Raw genomic sequence first — 19421 nt, 5'->3', positions numbered from 1 at the left:
TAATTTACTTTTTTACACGAATGGCAACCCTCACATTGTCTTTGCTAAAAAAAACAATACATTAATTGAGAGATGTTTACGTAAGCATGGGTGGAGGGGGTAAGAGCTTTGCTTACTTTTGCTGACAACGGGGGATGGGGGGTAAATAATTGTGATAAATCTGCTTACGTAATACTTGAACAGCCCCTTTATATGTATAATATATGTACACCCGTGCAAAACCCGGGCGCGTAGCTAGTTAATAAAATTATTTATGTTAACACCAAATTTACTGTATTAATAATATCTTCTTGTTATTGTTATATAAAATTTATAGTTTTAACAATGAATTTGTTTACATAGAAATATTTTTTTTATTGATCTATTACAATATATCTTGTGGCATGATGAATGAGAAAAAAAAGAATAGACAATAAACCCACGTGGTTGGGAATCAAGTGATGATATTAAATGTTACATTATCTCTTCGATATAATGTAATATTAAATTTTTATTTTTATAGTTGTCATATCGATTAAAGAAAATAGATAATTTGTTCTTTGCCTCTATTCAAAATAGTCATTTGAAATTAAAAAAGACAATAGTTGCATGTTTACATATAATAAAATCGAAATATCAATGACGAGGAAACAACATGACAAATTGTCTGTTTGTGTGTCAAGATTTCTTGTAAGAAATGGCTGGAGGAATTAGAATGAAATCACTGAATATATTGTAAAATATGGTCAACATATAAACTAATATAAATTGGATACAATAGCCTCCTTGGTGGGTGTATTAACAATCAATTAATATTTATAGGTAATAATATAAAATTTCCAAAACATTACTTACAATTTTATTAATTCATTAATCAAATAATAGATGGCGTTCTGCAGTATTTACTGTTGTTGTTTGACCATCGTCAACAGATGTCGCTCAACAAATATACACGCGTATGAAGTCACGGTAATACTAGTTTAAAAAGTAAAATTAAAAATGCATGTGCATGTTTACAATAATAATAATATCAGGGATGTAATGGATATAAAATTTCGAATACGGATAGGTTTCGGATATAGGATTTATTATACCGGATACGGATACGGATGCGCATATGAAATTGTTTGAAAAATTTCGGTTCGGACATTGTTTTCTTAAGGAATTTCATAAGTAAAATACAAATAGCTAATAAAATGGTTACATAACGTGTCACAATTAGGCTCCGCCTCTATCTGGTATTATCCGAAACTTTTATTTCGGATTCGGTTACGGTTAGGAATCATTTGTGTATCGGATATCCGATAGTTTCGGTTACGGTTACGGAGCTCTCTTTAATATAGTTTAATAATATATAATACATTAGTAACATTAGAAATATGTAACATAACAGTTATTACATTAACATTATTACATAGTACACATATAAAATGCATTATTTTAGGTTAGAATCCGTTTATAAATTACGTTACATAAATTTCATAATTAGACCCCTTGCCCTGTCTTTGTCACAATTGGTCACATTTGTGACAGTCCCGTCTCCCTGGTATGATGTCACATATTTGAAATTCACAGTTGACAAAACAATTTCGACCTTATATAAGGATGAAGTTAGAAATGTTTTTAATAAATTTAGAACTCCTGCCAATCCCTTGTCACATCGAAATTTTACACTAGTAATGTTCGTGAAAACTCGTAGACAATTTCAACCTTATATAAGAATTAAGTTAGTGATTTTTTTTATTTATTCGCTATTGGTTTTGTGAGATATGACGTCACAAAATTTAGAACCCCTTGTCACATCGTAGTTTTACACCAGTAATACGCATGTAAATTCGTTGGCAAAACAATTTCAACCTTATATAAGAATGAAGTTACAACTGTTTTCAATTTATTTGTTAGTGGTTCAAATTTCGTATTTTGAGATGTGTTGTCACAAAATTTAGAACCCTTTGTCACATCGCAGTTTTACACCAGTAATACGCATGTAAATTCGTTGGCAATAAAAATTTCAACCTTATATGAGAATGAAGTTAGGTATAATTGTAATTTATTAGTCTTTATACTATTATATTGGTATTATTAGACTTTGAGCTGCGTTGTCACAAAATTTAGAACCCCTGTCAACCCCTTGTCACATAATATTACATTTTGTCAAACCCCCTGAATATGTAACGTATTTTAATGATGGTCACTTATATATACATATATAAAATTATTAATATAATAATAACAAGAAATATATAGTATTAGAAAATACATGTGTCTTTTAAAAATGCCCATCGAAGCGTTTTGCATATGTGTAAATGTTTTATAAAAACATGATAAAAACCGGACACGAGCCAAAAAAACTGTACAAATAAATTGTTTTTTTTTGTCGAAAAATACCACTTTGTTTTTTTTAGTAAGCATGTCAAAAATTTCATTAAAACGCACATCTCATTTGAAAAAGTTTGTGACATTTTATAGTTATATTTAATAGGAGCGGTTTCTTTTACCCTGTTATTTTTTATTTAAAATAAAAAAAACACAATATTGTAAAAACGCGGGAAATGTCAATGATCAAATGTCAAATTCAATGCTTTATCTACAAACCTTTGCCTGCACTGTAAACAAATAAAAAATGTCATATGACAGAAAAAAAGACGTGCCTATATTGCCTATAATATCTACAGACTATTTGATTATTTTTTTTTAAATTAAACTTTATTGCTACAATAAAAAAAGATTTAATGCATGTCGTTTACCTATATTGTCTATGGCCATTTTAGTTAATAATAGTCTATGCATTGATTCTAATGATATCTATGTAATATTCTACAGATTAATAATTACTTTAAAATAAATGAGAAAAACTATGCATTACTATACAGAATTAGTAGTAAAGGTAGCTAAACCAAAAACAATTTATCCAAAGACATAAATGTTATGTTTTTTACTAGCTGTGCCCGCGGTTTAACCGCGTAAAAATAAATTATATATGTTATCTAGTGCCCACAACACAAGGTCTGTTTAGTTTTTTTTTAAAGTTCTTTTATTGATTTTTTATTTTTATGTGGCAATTAGTTACATGAATACTGTCCATAGATTATAGTATACCTTTTACTACTAACAATGTATTGTACATTTTACCTTAATACTATTTCATGCGGGCAGTCATAGATAATATTTAATTATCTATGTAAATTTCACGTGTACAATTTGATTGATATATTATACCTATATATTACTCTAAATATATAAACTCGGTAAAACATCTGTTATTGTAATTTAATTCTTATTTACTTTACCTTTAAACTCACATTTGAGGTCGGAGTGTGTGGGTATAGCGGGTCAAGTGGGTACAATGTTTTTGTTTTTTTTTTGTTTTAATAATAAGACTTTATGCATTAATGAATAAAGTTTTTTTTTCACGGCAATTCCTATTTATTTTTATTATTTAACTTACTACGGTCTACACTGTCTACAATAAAATAAATTAAATAACTATTGACTTAATACTTTTTTTTTACTATTTTAATAACACGCTATAGACAGGCTGGCTGAAAATAAAAATAATTCAATACCATAAATTAATATTAAAAAAATATAGTTATAATTGACTTGGTTTCCTAACTGAAAAGAAAGAGCATTGCCGAAGTCAATAATTACTAATTAATGCTGGCTACAATTTATTTCTAAGTCTAATTAATTTACAATAAATGAGAAAATATTTAAAAGTTTAAAAATAGAATGTATTATGTAATTTTAGGACGTGAACCGTGCGCTAATGTAGCGAACTAGAGACACATTTGAATTTAGATTTTAAAATGAAATGTCGATTTTTTTCCTTCCGTATATCTACCTAATTTCGTGAATTTAATTACGCTTGAACGAAGATCTTGTATTAAGAAATAAAATCGGTCTTTTTAAAGTAACTGATTCTATTTTTTAAATCCTATATTGGTATGCAAAGGAACATAATATAAACAGCCAACCGAGAACCGTGCTTAATCTATGGTACGTATTATAGATTAGCTAAATCTAAACACGCGAAAGGGAACAACGTCTAGAAATTGAAAAACAGAACGCTCTTGATCTTCGGGCGAACGATACCGACGTAGAAATTCTCGAAGGCAGCAAAGTACCGCGCGTACTCCTGTGCGCGGAGACGCCACGCGGCCGCCACGCCGTGAAAGAACCCAGATTGAGCCCGGGAACAGTGGCAGTAATGGCGGGAAACACGATATGGCGGGCTCGCACGTTTTATTGCACTCCTGAAAACATTTTTAGGTTATGTTTTATTTCGTCTGTAATGGAGAACAAGTGATAAATACACATAAACAGTCATCGTATATATTATATATGCATTCACAAAAAAAAGTATCTATGTATTTATATCAGTTGTCTAGTACCTATAACACAAGCTCTGCTTATCATGGAATCTAGTCTGAATTGTTGACGCTGTGTCAATTGCCCAGGAATATTATTACTATTATCGTATAATCGAATCCCCTCCGATCGATCCTCTGTCAAATTCAAACGGGGATCGAAATTACGACGGCCTGAGCTGAGGTTCCAACTCCGCGGTGCGTTAGACACTCATGCATAAACGAAATATCTCCTTTGGAAATTTTACACTCTTTCCTGAGGAGATAAAAACCATCGCTCCTAAGAATATTCTTCAATTCTTGTCTGACGGGTCTATGTAGCGAAACTTTGAAAAAGGCGAGCACAATAGATCTATGTAGGTCGCAGTGCTATAGGTCCATGCACCTGACTATAGCCCAAGCAACCCAATAAAAAAAGAAATAAATGGCAACCGTCATATATCCATGACCAGAACTACGGTACCGTCGTCGTATATCCATACCATCCCTGAAGACTATCTGAAGCTTTTACCAATTCACCGCTCGCCATCGACAGAGAATTCATCCCCACATGCTTCCTCCCGCGTACACTTACATTGTGAAATGAACTACGTGCCAAAGATTTCTCGAGAGATTACAGCATGGGGTTTTTCAAGTACCCTTACCCTTTCTAATATACCCTTCTTGAAAAAGCCCATGCGGTAGGCTCGTCGAGAAATCTTCGGCAGGTAGTTTATTAGTAAGGTTTCTTAAAACTTTGAAGACCGCATTAAAAAATCTTATTTTTTACATAAGCATCGCCATTTTTTTATTGTTAATTATGTATATTATTTTTTAAATATGTTTTTAGTGTACAATAATTTGAGGCAGTCATTATTTAACGCCTCGATTTATTTTAATGTAAGTGCCCATGGGTGATCACCCGGTCCCAGCGTGTAAATTTACTTTCGTTGCGGAGTGACCCACCGGTGGGCGTGCGGTCTTTAACATGTTAAAGGTCGTCAACGAGCAAGTGACACCCTGATGTTTCAGGAGTCTATAGGCTACGGTAACCGTTTACCATCAGTTGGGCCGTATGCTTGTTTGCCACCATAGTATAAAAAATATGGTGAACGTACCTGGGTGCTGTCTGCGTCTCCGCTGTGTCAGTCTGACGTCATAGCGCCGTATCGAACATTTGAAGCGAACGTGTGATGACGTCATCCTTCAAACACGACTCCAGGAACTCCTCGATGGTGATCACGCCGTCTTGGTTCAGATCCAGCTTCCTGAACACGCGGTCCACCTGTGTGATCACGGTCTTACATGAATATAACAAATTTATGAATAGTAAAGTGTGAATTATGGTAAAAATAAATTATTGAATAGTAAAATGTGAAACTAGATTGATGAATAGTATAAACAAATTAATTTATAGTAAAGTGTATCAGAGTGTGCTAAAAGTAAATAATGCATAGTAAAATCTATCGGAGTGTGGTGAAAGTATACTTGATGAATAGTAAGCAACTCGAAAAAACCATAAGAGAAGTTATAAGAGAAACGCCAAAAGAAACTCATCCATAATAGATTCAGATTTTAATTCTTATCCACTAAAAACTCCTCAGTATTCCACTCAGCAGGAACGCTTTCTTATTCTTCTGTGACCCTAGTTTCATGCCCCAATTAAGAGCTAACTGGGTAAGTAGGGTACATACCCTAGTTAGCCCCTTAATTGGGGAACCCATGTGGGAACACTCCTTTATACTACTGCCCTTCTCTGTCCATTCTCCCTTACCTCTCTCTGTCCTTTCTGCCTCTACCCCTCCCTGTCCTTTCTACTTCTACCCCTCCCTGTCTTTTCCCCCTCTACCTCTCCCCTATCTTTTCCGCCTTTACCCCACCCTGTCCTTTCTGCCTCTACTCCTCCCTGTCCTCTCCGCCTCTAACCCCGACTGTTTTGTCTTCCTCTACCCCGCCTTTCTGCCTCTACCTCTCCGTGCCCGTTCGGCCTCACCATCTCCCTGTCCCTTCCATCTCTAACCCTGACTGTCCTTTCTGCCACTATCCATCCTGTCCTTTCTGCCTCTACCCCTCCTTGTTCTTTCTGCCTCTGCCCTGTCAGTTCTTCTATATTCAACTGACCTGTTCATTCGCCTTCGCGTCATCCAGTCGTGCAGCAGGCGATCCAGGTGGCGCCCGTCGGCCCAACAGCTCGTGAACAGCCACCACCACTTCAGCTAGCTCCTGTCTGGTGATAGCTCCATCTCCATCAACATCATACAGGCGGAAGGCCCATCGCAGTCTCTCGTATACTGAACCTCGAAGGAGAGTCGACAGGGTCACCAGTAACTCCTGGAATAGGGGAAAAGGAGGTTGTTAATGTGGACTGTTGACAACATTGCTAGCTATATACCATGTTAGGTTGACCTCCACGCGTTTCCTCCTGGAAACCATAGTAATAAATTCTTGGTGAATTTGTCACGATGGGCTAATTGACCTGACCTCATGCTCATCTTATCATCTGCCACTGGTGCCCCGCCAGCGTAAACCATTAGCGCAGGCGGGTGCACCATTACATTATCATCCATAAAAAAACAAAGCAGTTTTCAGCAATAGATAATAGTGATTCAAGAGAAATTCCTTAAAAATTTAATATCCATACCCGAAATTATTCGAAACTAACGGATAATTCGAAATAATTTCATATCCAGATTCGTATTCGTATCCAGTATAATAACTATTCCTATATCCGAAACCTATCCGTACCCGAAATTTCATATCCATAACGTGTCATAATGTATGATACCAATATAAAAAAATAATTTATTTCTAATGATGCAAGCCTCAAAAGTTCGAAGTTTAATTAATTTTTTATGTTTTGTTTTTTATTTAGGAAGGCAAAGGTAACTGTGTCCATACAGATATATTTGTTATGTTTGTATTGGCTTATTGACTATTAGCCTCTTTTCTGGTCTTTGCTCCTCTTTTAATAAAGAAGAGCAAAGACCAGTTTTCATACAGATATAGTGCTAGATACTATTAGCATCTTTTTCATAATAAAGAATAGCAAAGATCAGGTTTCATACAGCTATAGTGCTAGATGCTAGTAGCATCTTTTTCATAATAAAGAAGAGCAAAGACCAGTTTTCATACAGATATAGTGCTAGATACTATTAGCATCTTTTTCATAATAAAGAATAGCAAAGATCAGGTTTCATACAGCTATAGTGCTAGCGTAGATGCAGTAAATTGGTCCAATACTATTAATACCTATCTACAGAGTGAACCTACCGAAGCGAACTAACGAATCGACAAAGTTTCTGCAACTAATTAAAATGTCCAATGCAACGATTTTCACTCAGCGGAAGTTAGTACCGAAGTAGATTTTGTACATTACATACAGGCAGTGCTCGTGGATTCACGCGCGTTAAATTTCATCTAAAAAAATATATGTAAGTATTTATATCAGTTGTCTAGTACACATAACACAAGCTCTACTTACCATAGTACTAGATGGCGCTGTGTTAATTGTCCAGGGTTATTATTTATTACTCTTTAAGTCAAGTCATTACATAGTATAAAACAAAGTCGCTGTCGCTGTCCGTCTCTATGTATGCTTAAATCTTTAAAACTACGCAACGGATTTTGAAGCTGTTTTTTAATAGATGAAGTGATTCTAAAGAAAGGTTTATATATATAATACATGTACAACCGCGCGAAGCCGGGGCGAGTAGCGAGTAGTAAATATATAAAGTAAATTGCAGTCGATATAAAATATCGAAATACAATAACCCATTACGTTTCTAGACATAACTTTATCTACAAGTGAAACTTTAGCCGTAAATAATGAACTATGTAAGTTAATTCAACTGCAAAGTAACGTAACATGTTTTGGTTAGTATCCAAAACAGTTTAAACCAACTCGTTACATTCTTGGACATTTGACAGTTAATATATAATTTAAAACGGTCTCAGTGGTCTAGCGGTTTAGTACACCGCCTTACTTCCGATGGCCGCGGGTTCGATTCCTCGCACGGCACAAATATTTGTATTCATGAGTGTGTGGGACTGTGTATAGGGCGCTGGGGTCGGTGCAGCCAACGATGGTGGTAATTAAAGATGCAATATGTAAAAGGATATGTCGTAACAAACTATATTATAAAAATATATGTCGTAACAAACTATATGAAAGCAAGAGTAATACAAGGAATAGTAAAAAGGAGAATAAATAACAAAACCATAGCAACCGATATAAAATATAAATATTTAAAAATAAGGAATAGTCGTACCAGCCAGCGGCCCAAATGTAAGGAGTCCTGTACACATGAGTATGATTATTTGTGTCGGTTTTTTTCCGGACTACTCTACAATGCTGTTGGCCGCAGCTGGCCTTTACAGCTTCTCCGGACAATAAGGGGCGAGTGCAGATGGCACTCCAAACCAAAGGAAGGACTTATGAAGCGGCTGAAGGCCAACTCCCGCCTGACGGATACGACTTTAGTCTGAGGGCACCGCTAGGGGTTCGAACCTCGGCTCAGGCCGTCGTAATATCGATCCCCGTTTGAGTTGGACGGGGGATCGATCGGAGAGGATCGTTTGTATCGGTCTAGTTGTTTTCTATGTATACTAATAAGAATAATAATAATAAAATTCTCATCTCCTCTCTTAAGGAGAGGAGATGAGAGCTGTATGAAGCCTGGTCTTTGCTATTCTTTATTATGAAAAAGATGCTAATAGTTCCAGCACTATAGCTGTATAAAAACTGGTCTTTGCTATTCTTTATTATGAAAAAGATGCTACTAGCATCTAGCACTATAGCTGTATGAAAACTGGTCTTTGCTCTTCTTTATTAAAAGAGGAACAAAGACCAGAAAAGAGGCTAATAGTAAGTCAATACAAACATAACAAATATATCTGTATGGACACAGTTACCTTTGCCTTCCTAAATAAAAAACAAAACATAAAAAATTAATTAAACTTCGAACTTTTGAGGCTTGCATCATTAGAAATAAATTATTTTTTTATATTGGTATCATACATTATGACACGTTATGGATATGAAATTTCGGATACACGAAAAAAATAATAATCTTTATTTACTGCTCACAAGGAAACTTACAATATTGAATAAAGTAACAAAAGTATGTATTTAATCTTACAAGCTGTTCCTTGTGAGAGTCTGGAGTCTGAACTAAGTCGAAACCTGTACCTACTACAGATCTCCAGGCTCACTCCGAGGACTTACTGGTATTTAATAAATCTAACAAATGTTTTTGTGAGGTATAATTGTATAATGTATGCGTGAAACCTCTCTGTGTGTATGAAATGAATGTGAGTGTCTGTATGTATAATATGTATGTACGTATTTACGAAAAAAGAAATATATTTCTATGTATTTGTATCAGATATCTAGTACCTATAACAGAAGCTTTAGCTAGCTTAACTTGGGTCTAGATGGCGCTGTGTGAATTGTCCAGATATTTATTTATTTAAATGTGTTTGAACTATTAACGAAAGTTTATAATTAAAATTACGTGAATTCTCTTCGTAAGTCAAGTATTTACGAAAAAAATATCTGTTATCTAGTACCTACCCAGATGGCGCTGTGTGAATTGTTCTGAGATTATTATTATTATTACAGACTAGTTGTACCCGCGACTTCGTCCGCGTAAATAATGAAAAAAATATTTAATGACCTAACCGAATAAAAGCCAAATAAAATAGTTTAATTGTTTTAGCTTCAAAAATGACGATACTAAATTCCATACAATTCAATCAACCTTAAAAATAAGTTTCAAGCTTCTAGCTTCAAAAACGACGATTCTTCCATACAATCTTTCATCCCCCCTTTCAACCACGTACAACCCTTTTTTCGCATTACAAAGTAGCCTATGTCCTTTCTCAGGGTCTAAACTATCAGTGTACCAAATTTCATTTAAATCGGTTCAGTAGTTTTGACGTGAAAGCGAGACAGACAGACAGACAGAGTTAAAGTAAGGAAGTAAGGAGTTAGGATTTATATTATTATTGTAAACTAGTTACTCGCCCCGGCTTCGCACGGCTGTAGGTACATGTATTATATATGTACCTTCCTCTTGAATCACTCTATCTATTAAAAAACAGCTTCAAAATCCGGTGCGCAGTTTTAAAGATTTAAGCATGCATAGGGACAGACAACGGCAGCGACTTTGTTTTATACTATGTAATGATAATCCGGGCATGGCAGTACCCGGGTCAGAATTCCCGGGGACTGCTATACCTCGCTTAATGGTTTTGTTTTTGTACAAAAGCTATAACAACTTCTCTTATTCACTGCTCCAAATTTATTTACGACCTATATCATACTTTATATTGCTTCCCAAACTAATATAATACTTTGTTATATTGTGACTCCTCGGTGGTCTAGCGGTTTAGCACGCCGCTTTTCGTCGGGAGTTCGATTCCTTGTACGGTGCAAACATTTATATTAATGAGTATGATTGTTTGTATCGGTCTGGGTGTTTTCTATGTATATTATGTATGTATTTACAAAAAAAAGTATCTTAAGTATTTATATGAATTGTCTAGTACCTATAACACAAGCTCTGCTTACCATAGTACTAGATGGCGCTGTGTTAATTGTACAGGGTTATATTTTATTTATATATGCAGTACACACATAACAGCATAAAAACAATATGAGTTTTTTTTTCGGACTACTCTAATGCTGTTGGCCGCAGCTGGCCTTTACAGCTTCACCGGACGATAGGGGGCGAGTGCAGATGGCACTCAAAACCCGCGGAAGGACTTATGGAGCGGCTGAAGGCCAACTCCTGCCTGACGGATACGACTTTAGTCTGAGGGCACCACTAGGGGTTCGAACCTCGGCTCAGGCCGTCGTAATTTCGATCCCCGTTTGAATTGGACGGGGGATCGAAGGGAGGGGTCAATATGAGTGTTTATATAGAAATCATATATGATTATTATGATAATCATATATAATCATATATCAAAGCAACATGTATGAAGGCAAAATGGTCAACAAAACTGTCTGGCAATTAAGGAAACACTGTTTAATAGTTCTCTATATCTAAATATATATAACTCAAAGGTGACTGACATAGTGATCTATCTATCAGCGCCGATTCGGGCCGAAATTTGGCATACAGGTATATGTTATGACGTGATGTTATGACGTAGGCATCTCCTAAGAAAGTATTTTGATAAATTCCACCCCTAAGGGGATAAAATAGATGATGAAAGTTTCTATGAAGTATGTAGTACTATAAAGCCGCAAAAACTATACCTTATAATAATACTTCTTAACGCGAGCGTAGCCGCGGGCAAAAGCTAGTTTACTAATAAGACATATGTCTGACCGTCGTGGGCTCTTGGGCTATTCAGAATCATTGCGTAATTAAACTTCAAAAAACCTTTCACATATTACTCAATTCTGAGGCGCAACGGAGTTCGCAGAGTCGGTTAGTTATAAAATAAATAAAAACTATTGGTGGCAGTAAATAAATAAATAAATCATATCATCATCATCGCAGTCCGGAAGACATCCAATTAATAAAATAAATAAATTTTTATTTATTTAGAGCCTTTGTGCTGACGATAATCAGCTTGTCCCAAGACAGGCCTCCTCCAAAAGACACCAGGCTCCTCTGTCCAGCGCCTTCCTACTAAATATTAAGTTATTTATTAACTCACCCTAAAGCTGATCGCTCCACTGCAGTTCACGTCGAAGGCTTTGAAAACATAGTGTGCGTACAGCGCGGAATCTGAAAACACAATATTACTACATTAAGAGAGATAAAAAAAATCGTCCACTACATCCTACATCCTAATTTAATAATTTTTTACTCCCCCCAGTCTTCGAGTCTGTATGTTATTTTCCTGCAACGATTCAGTAGTTGCAGGAAAAGTTAAGTTAAATCTCTGCCGTCAGATATTTCAAAGTTTTACATCTAATTTCACGTTTTAATGGATATATTCAATTTTGAAATTCAACTATATTTTTTATTTAAAATCAGAATGGAATAGAAAATCATTTATTCAAATAAACATACATTGAAGCATTTTCTAATAGTCATCACATTTTTTTTTTCAATCTACCGCTCATTCGGAAAGCTGTCTCATCACAAACAGACCGAGGGAGAAACTTGCGTGTTGCTTTTTTACATAAATTTAGTGTTATTTTCTTTTTTAAGTTGACGTGTGTGAATACACATTACCAACTAGCACTAATAATAGAGAAAATATTAAATTTACGACTAACTGGTTGAGTAACTAAATAAGAATCAGAAAATGGAAACCTACAAACTACTTTCATCCATTTCGTTTCATTTTCAAAATTGGAATCTTTACTTATGGGCCATATGGAGTTTTTATTAATAATTGCAATACATATATTTATTAAAGCCTATAAACTAAGAAGAATTGGTTAATAAAGACAAATGTGTTAGATAAGTTATTTTTATAGTATTTATTAGATTCACTGAAGAAACTGTTAATGAAAGAAAAATAAACTAAATGGTCATGACACCTTTTTTTCTTAAACGAAAAAAAAAAACAAAATCGAAATTGTAGCAAAACAAAGGTAATTTAAAAAAGTGAAAAGTTTAAAAATTCTGAACGCTTTGATTATGCGGTCATTACATTATTAAACTGTCAAACCTATTCGCACTGAGCAAGTAATCACTATGTTTTAAATATTTAGCAACTATTAAATTCAATTCCATTTTAAAACAATACGAGTACAATAAAATTGTGTTGTTAACCGCGACTATTAAATAAATCATATAAAGTGTTATGAGTTAACGCTGGCACATAACCAATTGTTTAGTGATTTCTTACAAGCGCCGAGCGCCGGGGTGTTTCCATAAATTTTTCACTCTGTAGGTACCACAGAATAATTAGTAATTAACACTTATGTTTATAAGTGTTGGCCACGCCTATATGAGAATTGAATAAATTATAATCTACATATTTATACGTGAAGCAAAAACTTTGTACCAGTTTCTACGAAAATTGGAGTATTAAATATCGCACAGTTTTATATAGAGAAGGAATGCAGAATGATATATTTTTAATTGTGTGTAAAAAGTAAATTATATCAATAAAAAAATACACGCATTTATAGTGGATAAGTCTTATACCTCTTTATGACACTAAATAATTTCAATAACATTAAATTCAGTTCTCATTACATATGTCCCCAAGTATCGTTTAGAAAAAGTCAATAGGTCTTTTATGGGAATAGGTATAAAAATTTACGATAAGATACCAAAGGATATATTGAAATTACCCTTAAATTCAAAACATCTGTTAAATCATATTTACTGAGCAAGGCCTATTACTCACTAAACGATTACTTGAATGACGAGCGTGCATGGCAATAGTTTTCATGTTCGGGATTTTCATTTAATGTTAGACATAGACACCTATATAAATAATTTTTTAAATGTAATTCAATTGAGTTTCTTGCCAGATCTTCTCAATTGGATCTATATACCGAACTGGACGGTAAGGTAAAAAATTATAATGTAAAAACTTGACGTTCATAAGCGGCTAAAATGTCCTACATGAATAAATGATTTTTGAATTTTTAATTTGTTTCGTTATAAATTCCTGGTGAATTTGTCACGATGGGCTAACTGACCTGACTTCATCATCACTTCACCATGTTCATCTTATCATCCTTCACTGGTGCCCCGCCAGCGTAAACCATTAGCGCAGGCGGGTGCTCCATTCCATTATCATCCATAAAAAAAAAGTGTTAAGAGGAGAAAAATGCAACCAAACGGTATTAGCATCAATATCCATACGAGCGCCCAATTTTCCTAAATAATACATAAAACTGTAGATTGTTTTAATATATATTTTTTTATAATTATTTATATATATTTCTTGTAATATTAATATTTCATATTTTTGTATAATATAATTTCTCCTAAGTGAGCATATTGGGAAGCTGTAAGGTTCGCTTAGTTTGATGTCAATAAATAAATGAATAACTTTATAAAAATATTTTTGCCTGGTTTGTTTTGAAGGAACTTTGTCTATTCTAACAAAATAGTGCTTCATTACTATGGTCATACGGACCCATTATTCAGGGCTCAGGGCCTCTAATAGGTGAAAAACGCCCTGGTCGCAGGTTCGATTCCTGTACTTTTGTATTCATCGATAGAATATACTTTATTTGTAACACACAGTAAATAAAAAGGCATAAACAATATATTAAAGGACAACATGTATAGTTATAAGAAGGCGGCCTTATTGCTGAAAGCAATCTTTTCTAGAGTATTGTTTGTATTGGTCTGGCTCTTTTCTATATATAATAGGTATAGATTTAAAAAAATATATATATATGTAAGTATCTCTATCAGTTATCTAGAAGCCATAACGCAATCTCGGCTTAGCTTTGAACTAAATGACGCTGTGTGAATTGTATAGGTTTTTTTATCTTAATCATAATAATATTATATACTGGAAAGTTTGTGTGTATGGGTGTATGTTTGTTACTCTTTCACGCAAAAACTACTGTACGGATTTTGATGAAACTACACAGTAATCTAGCTTATACATCAGAATAACATCATCATCATCAACTGCTTCTTCCTTATCCCATTTATTTGGGGTCCGCGCAATATGTTTTTCTCTTCCATTCATCTCTCGGATATGATCTTCATTCCTACGCATTACATGTCCATACCACGATAGACGATTACTCTTCAACCTCTCTGACACCGGCGCCACTTTCATACTTCCTCTAATGTATAATCTTTATCTTATCCATTCATCCATATCAATGTATATTGTTTATCTTATCCATTCTTGTCACACCACACATCCATCTCAACATTCGCATTTCAGTTGCATGCAGTCGTCTCTCATCCGTCGCCTTTATGGGCCAGCACTCTGATCCATACAAAATAGCAGGCCGGATCATGGTCTTGCAAATTTTGCTCTTAAGTTTTACATCAGAATAACGTATAGGCTATAAATCTCATGCAAGCGAAACCGCAGGCACGGCTAGTATATAAATAAGTGGATATATCACATACTGCCATGCGGGAAGAACTTAGCGTAGATGTCCTTAAAAGACTCCTCTTGAACGACACCTTCCGGGCATTCCTGGAACAAGAAAAATGTAATAGTTATTTTAAAGTTTCGTATTTTATATACATTATTTGACGACCTCGGTGGTCTAGCGGTTTAGCGCACCGCTTTACGTCCGATGGTCGCGGATTGATTCCTCGCACGGCACAAACATTTGTATTCATGAGTATGATTGTTTGTATCTTTCTGGGTATTTTCTATGTATTATATGTATGTATATACGAATAAAATTATCTATGTACTTGTATCAGCTATCTAGTGTCCATAACACTAGCTGTGGCTAGCTTAACTTAGGACTAGAGGAATTGTCCTGAGATTATTATGTTATTACTAGCTGCACCCGCGACTTCGTTCGCGTGGAATGTAACTTTATTTTTCTGAAATAAAACTAGCCTAAATTACTGCTTATTACATCAGCTTCCCGCCCATAAAAGTCCCATCAAAATCGGTCCAGCCATTTCAGAGATTAGCTGGAACAAACAAACAGACAGACAGACAAAAAATCGTAAAAAATGTTATTTTGGTGTATGTGCCCTATTTATATTCATATGCATGTAGTAAAATATGGATATTTCAATATTACAAACAGACACTCCAATTTTATTTGTATGCATAGATTTGCCATTTCCCATGAAAAAATTCCGCTCCAATACGAAACCGTCGAAATAAATTCGATATCAAATAGTAGCCTCCACAAATATACATATAGTTTTTATTATTTTGAAATAAAACATTACCGCAAACTCACAGCACGCAATTTCGCGTGTCGACCCCAAACATGACCATAATGTGGGCCTTGAGAATGTTCTAGATTATGTTAATGTATTTTATTTATTAATATTAATGTTAGTCCGCTGTCTACTACAGCGACAACACCGACATCGGATGGGTGGATTACAAATGATTTTTGAATTTGAATTTGAATTTGAATTTCAATATCTCTTTGCTTTTCTGTAATTCCTAAAAAAGTAGTGGGAGCAAGAAATCAGTCTTACCCTACACTCTTCTAAAACATTTATTTATTTTCAAGCTGTACTCGAGAATTCTCCGCGTGGAATTTAGCTTTATTTTTCCAAAATAAAAGTCGCCTAAGTTACTCCTTATTACATCAGCTACCTGCCAATAAAACTCCCGTCAAAATCGGCCCAGCCATTTCAAAGATTAGCCGGAACCAAACAGATAGACAGATAGACAGACGAAAATTGTAAAAAATGTTATTTTGGTGTATGTACCGTATTTATATTCATATGCAAGTAGTAAAGAACGGTTATTTCAATATTACAAACAGACACTCCAATTTTATTTATATGTATAGATTGTAGTATGTGTAGGTGAGTGAAATAATTGTACTTTTTATTGGTAGTGTGCTACAAAACTACGTGAGTACTAGTAGACGCAACGCAAAGTCGTAATGCAGATTCTGACGGGGGATCGAAATTTCGACGGTATAAGCCGAGTTTTGAGCCCCTTCGGAGACCTCAGACTAAAGTCGTAACCGTCAGGCGGGAGTTGGCCTTCAGCGGCTCCATAAGTCCTTCCACGGGTTTGGTGTGCCATCTGCACTCGCCCCCTATCGTCTGGTGAAGCTGTAAAGGTGCGGCCAACAGCATTAGAGTAGTCCGAAAAAAAAAGTTATATTATTACATAACTATTGCCAAAACAGGTCCAAGTTCCATTCCATTATTATCTATTAAAGAAATCTCATTCATGAGTATGATTAAAGCATTGAAGTATGTTCAGAAAAATAGTAATGTATAACAGAAAATAAACAAGAATATTAACAATGGCGAGTAAAGGCGCGAAAGTGGAACATGTCATGCACCCTCGACTATTCACGCTCCGTAAAATTGCACTACACTCTATTTCGGCTAATGAATCAGAACGGGATTACATAACCTGACGACTGCGAGATAGAAAGGGACGCCTATATGTCTGTTGTTTTGTCTGGCAAAAGGTCAGTGGGTAAGAGAGTCGACGACCGTTCTTTCGCGCCAAAAATAAATGCCCTCCTGTCAACATGACATTTGTTTCGTTATTTATCTATGTTTTCTATTCTAGTCGTCTTATATTCTTGTTCTATGCTCTATAAATGATTTATGTGTTATTTATTTATTGCAAACACGCAGAATAGTAATAAAAGTATGTGCAGACTATATGATTTAGTGCGTAGAGCCAGTTATAAGTTTTTCTACTCAAGAAATTAGTCAATTGATATATATTTTTTTATTTCAATAACTTTAATGCATTCATACACAGGTAAAAAGTACATATGGCGGACTTAACACCTAATGGCATTTTCTACCAGTCAACCATGAGTTGTGCAGAGATAAGTTGTTGGCGGTGCAAACAATATTATAATAATTTTATAAAAATTATATTTTTTTATTATGAAGAGAGATCGCCTCTGTATTTTATGTTATCCGTTCGGCTAATATAATTTTATAATTAATACAGAGTAGACACAGTAGGTAAAAACGGAAAAAAATAATAAAAACTAAAAACCAAAAAAATAAAATAAAATAAATTGTCTCCAAGAATGTCACTACGTTATGTTAAGTTTATTTCATTAAATTTCTTGTTGTTACATTTATGGATGATAATGGAATTGTGTACCCGCCCGCGCTAACGGTTCACGTTGGTGGGGCACCAGTGGAGGATGATAAAATGAGCATAAGGTCATATTAACTAACCCATAGTGACAAATTCACCAAAAAATTATCACGATGGTTTCCAGGGAACCGAGCGTCAACCTGACATGGTACATTGCTAGCAATAAGATCATCAGTCTACGTTACTAACAATCCCTTTCTTATTATGTTAATTCCCGTCTAAAAGAGGCTTACAACCCAGTTACCCGGGGGTTGTTGCCCCCGGAGTTGATGCCGGGGCAAAGGGTTCGCCCAACCTTCCCTCCCCTAGGTGGGTACGGATGACCAGTGTGAGCCGCAGAGCAGGCAACATGGGTTTCTCTGTGTACCCATTTCAGGCAGCCACAAGGCAATTTATTTGTAAGCTGTGCTTTGATTGGCGGGTGAGATAGGGTAGTGAAATTTCAGCGTAGGAAGACATGATTTCTTAAAACTCCAGAATTACAAAGAATGAGTATCAATTGCGTTATATAACGAGGTCATGTCTGAGACGACGGTTACCACTTACCATCAGGTGGGCCTACCCGTCAGTTAGTTTGTCATTCTAGTTAGATAAAAAAAAGTCTTGGAGAAGCCACTAATGCGTTTGTCCACACCCAAAAATATCCAACACGACTTTTCCAATATTTTATAAGAACTGTAAATATTGTAAGTTCTTCGGCAGTATGACGATATACATGAACCTTATAAAAAATATTAAGTAGGACGTGTTGAGTTGCAAGAATTTCGCGCCAAGTGAATTCGGACCGGTGTTGCCAGTTTGAGGATTTTCCCCCAAATTTGGAAGAATTTTGTAACGCTGTGGGAACCCTTTTTTTTCAGACCAAAATCGTATCCGTCAGGCAGGAGGCGCCCGTGGACGCGTGGGTTTTTTGTGCTCGCCTCCTATCTTTGAGAGAAGCTGTAAAGGCCAGCTGACATTCAAGTAGCCTGGAAAGAAACGATACGGGAGAATTTGAGGGGATGATGATTGACAAATGTGAGTGTGATATGTGTAGATATGTGGTGGTGCAAAAATCAAATCTTAATAATATTAAAAACGTGGTTAAAAACCTAACAAACTAACGGTTTGTGGGTATGGATATTTATTACTATTTCACATAAAAACTACTGAACTAAGCATCATAATGACACATAGATTGTTAGACGCGGGTGAAACCACGGGCACAGCTAGTATGTAAAAAAAGTTCGTCACGTGGTCCCTCTCACTCATACGTTGCCATTTCAGGGACTATAAGACATCTAAACTGCGTAATCGTGCCATCGCGCTCTACAACCCAAACACCTTATAAAGCAAGGTGCTCGTTTTTTTTTTCTTTTACTTTTTTTTATTATTGTACACAAAATGTGACGATGACAATCC

General features: G+C 35.1%; 1 protein-coding gene across 1 annotated transcript in view; it reads right to left on the bottom strand.

Annotated features, from left to right (window-relative positions):
- Positions 1–4152: 4152 nt before the first annotated feature.
- LOC131850294 (Kv channel-interacting protein 1) overlaps positions 4153–19421 on the bottom strand; it is a 56673-nt gene continuing 41404 nt past the window's right edge. The window contains exons 5-9 of the mRNA XM_059200504.1: positions 15356–15425; positions 12000–12070; positions 6450–6659; positions 5447–5613; positions 4153–4235 (exon numbers count right to left, since the gene is read on the bottom strand). Coding sequence (XP_059056487.1) covers positions 5485–5613; positions 6450–6659; positions 12000–12070; positions 15356–15425 — 480 coding nt within the window. The 3' untranslated portion in view covers positions 4153–4235; positions 5447–5484. The remainder of the gene's footprint in view (positions 4236–5446; positions 5614–6449; positions 6660–11999; positions 12071–15355; positions 15426–19421) is intronic.

The sequence above is a fragment of the Achroia grisella genome, unplaced genomic scaffold (genome assembly GCF_030625045.1).
Source record: "Achroia grisella isolate CSIRO2021 unplaced genomic scaffold, CSIRO_AGI_Agris_v1 utg719, whole genome shotgun sequence".
NCBI lineage: Eukaryota > Metazoa > Arthropoda > Insecta > Lepidoptera > Pyralidae > Achroia > Achroia grisella.
Note: the sequence above shows the minus strand (reverse complement) of the source record. Positions and strands in the feature narration are given on the sequence as shown.